The 5944-nt window shown below is 56.0% G+C and overlaps 2 protein-coding genes across 4 annotated transcripts in view; one reads left to right on the forward strand and one right to left on the reverse strand.

Annotated features, from left to right (window-relative positions):
- Positions 1 to 2440: 2440 nt before the first annotated feature.
- The window catches only part of snrpb2 (small nuclear ribonucleoprotein polypeptide B2), a 4623-nt gene continuing 1119 nt past the window's right edge, over positions 2441 to 5944 (reverse strand). The window contains exons 2-8 of one of the 3 annotated variants that reach the window (XM_019889680.1): positions 5148 to 5152; positions 3973 to 4045; positions 3713 to 3885; positions 3483 to 3614; positions 2994 to 3029; positions 2825 to 2913; positions 2441 to 2743 (exon numbers count right to left, since the gene is read on the reverse strand). In XM_019889680.1, coding sequence (XP_019745239.1) covers positions 2584 to 2743; positions 2825 to 2913; positions 2994 to 3029; positions 3483 to 3614; positions 3713 to 3885; positions 3973 to 4036 — 654 coding nt within the window. In that variant the 5' untranslated portion in view covers positions 4037 to 4045; positions 5148 to 5152 and the 3' untranslated portion in view covers positions 2441 to 2583. Of the gene's footprint in view, positions 2744 to 2824; positions 2914 to 2993; positions 3030 to 3482; positions 3615 to 3712; positions 3886 to 3972; positions 4046 to 4356; positions 4371 to 4697; positions 4798 to 5147; positions 5153 to 5944 lie in introns of those variants that run through there. The other 2 variants (XM_019889679.1, XM_019889681.1) reach the window with 2 other exon arrangements.
- Positions 5221 to 5944, forward strand: part of kif16ba (kinesin family member 16Ba) — a 16024-nt gene continuing 15300 nt past the window's right edge. The window contains exons 1-2 of the mRNA XM_019889683.1: positions 5221 to 5386; positions 5814 to 5883. Of these exons, the coding sequence (XP_019745242.1) occupies positions 5340 to 5386; positions 5814 to 5883 (117 nt within the window). The 5' untranslated portion in view covers positions 5221 to 5339. The remainder of the gene's footprint in view (positions 5387 to 5813; positions 5884 to 5944) is intronic.

Genomic DNA, 5944 nt, shown 5'->3' on the forward strand with positions numbered 1-5944 from the left:
GCAGCCAACCGCCGCTTCTCATGGCCGCCGCCGCCGCCGGCTACTCGCTTTTGGCGCCGCCGGCGGGCTGGCGCGCCGCGCTCTTGTACAGGTGGGGGCGGGCCTTGAGCTGATACCATCCGGCGTGAATCAGAGCCAAGCTGCCGCCCATCACGATCAGAACCTTGTAGTCGCGCCACACGCCCATCGCAGCCACGCTTCCCGAGCTGCGTCGCCCGGGGAGGAAAAAAAAAGAGAGAGGACATTTTTAGAGAGCTAGTCGGGACAAAAGTAGTACTTTGGCATCAGGGCTTAAAAACTGTACAATCGATGGAAATGCGATCCATCTTTACTTCGACAGTGCCGCCCAACTCGGCGTTTGACAGACATTTTGCATCACTTGCGTAAACTGGTCGCGGGGGGGGGGGGCGGTGTCGGCAATGAGGTTGTGCAGCTGTACTAGAGATTCCCGACCGCTAGAGGGAGTATGAGTGCGTTTTGTTTGGGGCTCGCCGGTTGCGTGCTCCGTGACGTCAGAGTCACGACATTTGACGGCGTCGTCATTGGTCGCGTCCAAACTTCTTGAAGGTCTGACGTCAGCGCATTTCCAAAACCCAAAACACTGCAATTGGAAAGCAGCCGGGGCACTTCTCATTTTAAAATTGGAACTTGTTGTTTAAAAAAAAAAAAAAAAAAAAATTGACTTGTGGATTTTCGTGCCAAATAATGATGTTCACTTGACAATGATGTGCTTTAACGTGCTATCATGTCCTGTCGTATTGATCACAAGACATCGAATACGACTACCGGGACAGGTGGGGGTGTCGCGCATCAGATGTGAAGCGGACCGAATCGAAGCGTTCGAGTTGCCTTCGTTGAACTCGGTGCGAAAGCGGCGTGTTCGTTCGACCGATTTCGCTCAACGTCGGAGCAGACTCGCGTTGGCTTTCGCGAGTCGCGTCAAAGACAAAGCCGCCACGGTTCGCGACGGGGAGAGAGAGAAAGGAACCAAGTACAATGCAGTATATCACCTTCAAGCGCGAGTCGCCTCTTCACCGGCGGAGGCCATCTTGTCCGAAGAGGTCTCGCCCACCGGAAGTGACGTCGGAGCCGCCGCAGCAAAAATGCGACGGAAACGCAAGATATTTAAACGTGAGCGGGTGGATAGCGTTTTGTTTGCGGCGCTCAATAAAACTACAAGGAATTTGTATTTATTATTTATTCATAACATTTTTAGGAGAGGGATCGGTGCGGACGTGGGGGGGGGGGCGGGGCTGGCCAGGTCACGTGACGGACGGCCGCTTCGGCCTGACTGCAAACCGAATCCGAAATCACATTTGAACGCAGTCAACCTTCAACATCAACTCGGTCGAAGCATTCTTGAAGAGCAAAACCAGGTCAGTTATTTGACAGACGAATCATTTCTGGTCCCCCAAAAAATAAATAAATAAATAAATAAATAAAATGTCAGATGTTTCGGAAATCAAAAAAATAAAAGTTTGTGACGAATCAACGACGTCAAATCAAATGTGTGAGGAGCAAACTTGGCGATGTGTCCCCCATTCCAAAATATCATCAATCAACAATTCCCGAAACTCGAACGCATCTTACGTCAACAATTCCCAACGTGAACGTCACCAGTCGGCGGCGTCCAACGAACATCCGTCACAACCAACGCGGGGTGATCAGAACAACCCCCCCCCCCTTATTTATTTATTTTTTTAAAATCTGCGATATAAAAGTCACCAATCGTGCCGGTACTCACCGCCGCCGCCCAGCGGCTCTTGTTGGAATGACAGCCGCACAGGAACAGGAGGCTCCACAGGAAGGTCGCGACGAAGCAGAAGACGCTGACCGCCATCACCCAGCCCAAACGGGTTCTGCGGAACCGCCAGCGCGCACGCCACCAGGACCCACACCAGGCCCCCGAAAACCGCAACAACAACAACAACCGCGAGGAGGAGGAAAAAGAAGAGTGACAATTTCAACGACCGCAGTCCGTCCGACAGGCGCGGCAGCTTTTGACCGGGCCGGTCACGTGTGTCGCTCGCTTCGGTTACCTGGCGCCGTTGCCGCGGAAACACAAACAGGAGGTCGCCGCCGCCGCCGCCGACGACGAGCCGGTAGGCCGGCCCGTTGGGTCCACTGCATCGTGATGAGTTGAGGCTTTCGCCGCGTCGCCACACCGTGCGTGCGTCGGTTGTCGATCGGGGTCGAGTTTTGTCGACGGCACATTTGAGCTTCCTCATTGTTGGAAGGAAAATCCCCCGCGCACCGCGGGGATTGCAGCCACAAACACCGCCGACGCGTCCGTTTTCTTGCCGCCGGGTGCCGCCGTCTAGAAGTCGACAATGGCACCGAACACGAAAACAGCAACTGCGAGATGGCTTGAGCAAACCTAAACGGTCAGCCACACTGAGACGAACGGTCCCGAATGATGACGGCGTTGACCATGTGTGTAAAAAAAAACAAAAAAACCCAAGTTTTATTATGTCCATTTACAAAACGATTCCGTGCATGGCAACAAGCAAGCAGGCGGACCTGAAAAAAAAACAAACAAACAAACAAACTACCAAACAAAAGCCAAAATGTCCCGCGAAGGCGCTACTTCTTGGCGAAGGTGATCTTCATGGCGCAGGTGGCGGTGATCCGGAAGCCTTGCAGGGCGTCCTTGGCCACGCCCGCCTGCATTTCGCCTTCAAACTCCACGAAGGCGATGTCGTGCTTGCCGGGAACCAGACGCACCTCCTTGAAGCCCGGGAACCTAACGCCGCCGCCGCCGCACACAAACACGCGGTTACGCACGCGCGCGTGTCCGCCCGCCCGCACGCACGCCGCCACTTACTGGTTGAAGAGCATGGACAGCATCATCTCGTTGGTTTCCTCGGGCAGGTTGCTGAGGAACAGGATGTAGTTTGGCGGGTTGTCGGGAACCTGCCGAGTCAGCGTTAACTCTGCGCCCAATCCCGACGCGCGGCCAGCTAGCCGCGCGAGCGACGGCGGCGTCCACGTACCTGCACGGCGGGAACGTGGGCTGGAATCGACGGCACCTGAACACAACGCCGCAAAGTCGGGAAGTCGCTCTCGAGCCGTGACCCGGATGCCGCCGCGCGGGGAGACGCGACGACGCCGTCGGCGGCCATCTTGCGTTGCCGCTCGCTCAGCCCGCCCGACGTGACTGCGTCGATAATCATCGGAATTTGCCCGAACGATCGACGCAAACGGTTCGGTTCGTTCTCAAGACTCCGGGGAGAGACCCCGCGCGGGGAGACGTGACGCCGTTGGCGGCCATCTTGCGTTGCCGCTCAGCCCGCCCGACGCGACCGCATCGACAATCGTCAGAATTTGCCCGAACGATCGACTGGCGTAAATCACGCTCCAATCACAACGTCGGTGAAAAAAAAAAAATTTCAAAAGAAAATAACAGAATGGAGTCCGAGCGGCAACATCGGGACGGGCGGGCGCTCTTGGCTTCGGTGGAGTCACGGCGGCAGCGGGCTCACCGTGGCGGCTTTCTTGGCGAGGGCGGCGGCTTCCTGGGGTTTCTTCTTCTTGTCCTTCTTCTTGTCTCGGTCGCCATGAGCCCCTTTGACCTTGGTGATGACCTCAGAGTCCGTCTTGGCGTACTGGATCCTCTGGCGGGGGCGAGAGGGGGAAAACGGGCGCGCGGTGGGCGAAACGAAAGGGCCGGCCGGCGGGCGCGAGAGAGACGCCTCGGCGACGGGCGCCCTACCATGGGCTTGTTGTAGAAGGGGAAGCCCTGCAGCTGGCGCAGGGCGTTGGTGGCGGCGGCCAGCTCCTTGAAGACCACAAAGGCCTGGCCCCTCATCTTCATGGTCTTCATGGCCACGATCTCCACGATCTGGCCGAACTGCGACAGGAGCGCGTACAGCGAGCGCTTCAACTCTGCGGGACCAGCACAGCGGCGCCTCAACGTTGCCCCAAAGACGAAGAAGAAGAAGAGAAAGCCCGGTCCTGTGACCGCTCGCTCACCTTCTTTCTTGACTTTGTCGTTGATGTTGTTGATGTAGATGGTGTGGTTGGGCCGGATGTCCATGGTGGAATCCTACGGCAAGACAAATAGCGGTCGTCCTTTTTTTCAGACAGGCGCACAATCAAATCGAGTGCATTTTTTTATTTTTATTTTTTGGAATCCAGGAGGAGGGACGGCAAAACGGACAATATCGGGTCCGGTTTACAGGCTCACATTCGCGTCATTTGACAACAACAAAGGAGAAAAGACAAGCGAGCCCGCAATTTGCATTTTTGAAAATCGATTGATTTGAAATCTCACAACGGCTTGGAAAGAAAGGAAGGAAATGTTCGATGCTGATCCGTTGATCCTCTGGCCGACAATTTGAAATGATGTCGTCATACCAGGGAGGGGGGAAAAGACGGCGGAATCGTATTAAAAAAAAAAAAACAAAAACAAAAAAAAACAACAACAACAAAACAACTTCCGGTGCGTCTTCGCGGAATTGTATGAAAATGAGCTCCGACATTTATTATAGTGAGAAGCATCTCAATGTGCCGCGCCGCGTCCATTCAAGCCGCTAGCCTAGCCGATTAGCTCCCCGAGCCGCGCCGGCGACTCTTGACCCGACGACTCGCGCAAAAGGCCGTTTCAAAGTCGGCACCGGTCGCGGCAGCGTTCGAAAGGTCCATTTTGATCGGCGCAAGAAAGGAAACGGGCGCAAACGTGAAAGCGGGTCGGTCACCTCTTTTCTCTCCTGCTTCCACACGCTGCCAAACAGGAAACGCCGCGCGGGCTTGTCGGCACAATTTATTATGGGCTGCCACCAGCAGGACGGGAGGTGAAACTGCAAGCCTGATCCGGGCGGCCAAGTCTCTCTCTCTCTCTCCGTCAGCATGATTTAGTTATTCGGTCGATGACGTACGTGAGAGTTGACGGAAGCGTATTGGTGCCGCACTAGAAGGAAGATGAAGAAAAACAACCACCGAGAATCTTCTGGCGAACATACGGACTTGATTGACGTCCCGCTGGGCGGCGCTCGTGCGCCACGCCGCTTCGTTTTTTGGCGCATTGTCCACGAAGAAGAGCAACCCTTTCCTGTCGACAGACGTCACCGGCGCCTTTTGGCCAATCAGAACGCGCCTAGGCTCGGTCGCCGGCTGACGTCGTCCTGCGGCCGTCGGATCGCCGGTACCGCTTCTACCCCCCTCGGCGTCTCTTTTTTTCTTTTCTTTTTCCTCAACGCGGCCGGCTGGCTGCATTTTGCGCCCGGTCATCCTTCCGCTCGCGCTAGCGGCGAACGAACGCGCTAGCTAGCTAGCCAGCCCGCGCGCGCCGGAACCCGCTCCGCGTGACGTCAGCGGACCCGACTGGAGCGGGATGAGCCATGGCATCGGTTCGGGTGGCTGTTCGGGTCCGACCCATGAACGGACGGTGAGCCAGCTGGTCAAAACAACAACATGTCAGAGTCAAGTTCAAATCGCTTCCAATTTCGTCTCAGGTGGGCCCGGATCACCACCATTCCAGTTGTTTGAGTCCAAAATTGGATCGCTTCGCGCTCTTTTTGTCTTTCCGAGGTGTCGCGCCGAGACTCGGTCTCATTCAGGAGCAGCCAAATCTGGACCGAGTCCGAAAAGACGTTTCAAAACGTCTTTGGGAGTGAAGGAGTGAAACGAATGACTCGGGCTCGACTGCGGGGTTCATTTCAAAGTCTTTCCGCCCAAAAGGGATTCATTTCCGCAAAAGTGTTTTTCATCAAGTCGTCATCGGCGGCCGCCGGGCGAACGTGACGTGACGCCGTCGCGACGAGATCGCAAATGAAGTCGGCTCGGCCCGAGTAACGCCCGCGTCGCTCTTCCAGGGAGAAGGACTTGTCGGCCAAGTGCGTCATCAAGATGGACGGCGCCGAAACCTCCATCACCAACCCCAAGGTGTCGTACGTCTTCTCTCCGCCCTGTCGAGCGGCGCGTCGGCAAGCTCATCAACTGCTCC

The sequence above is a fragment of the Hippocampus comes genome, unplaced genomic scaffold, assembly GCF_001891065.2.
Source record: "Hippocampus comes isolate QL1 unplaced genomic scaffold, H_comes_QL1_v1.1 scaffold301, whole genome shotgun sequence".
NCBI classification, from domain to species: Eukaryota; Metazoa; Chordata; class Actinopteri; order Syngnathiformes; family Syngnathidae; genus Hippocampus; species Hippocampus comes.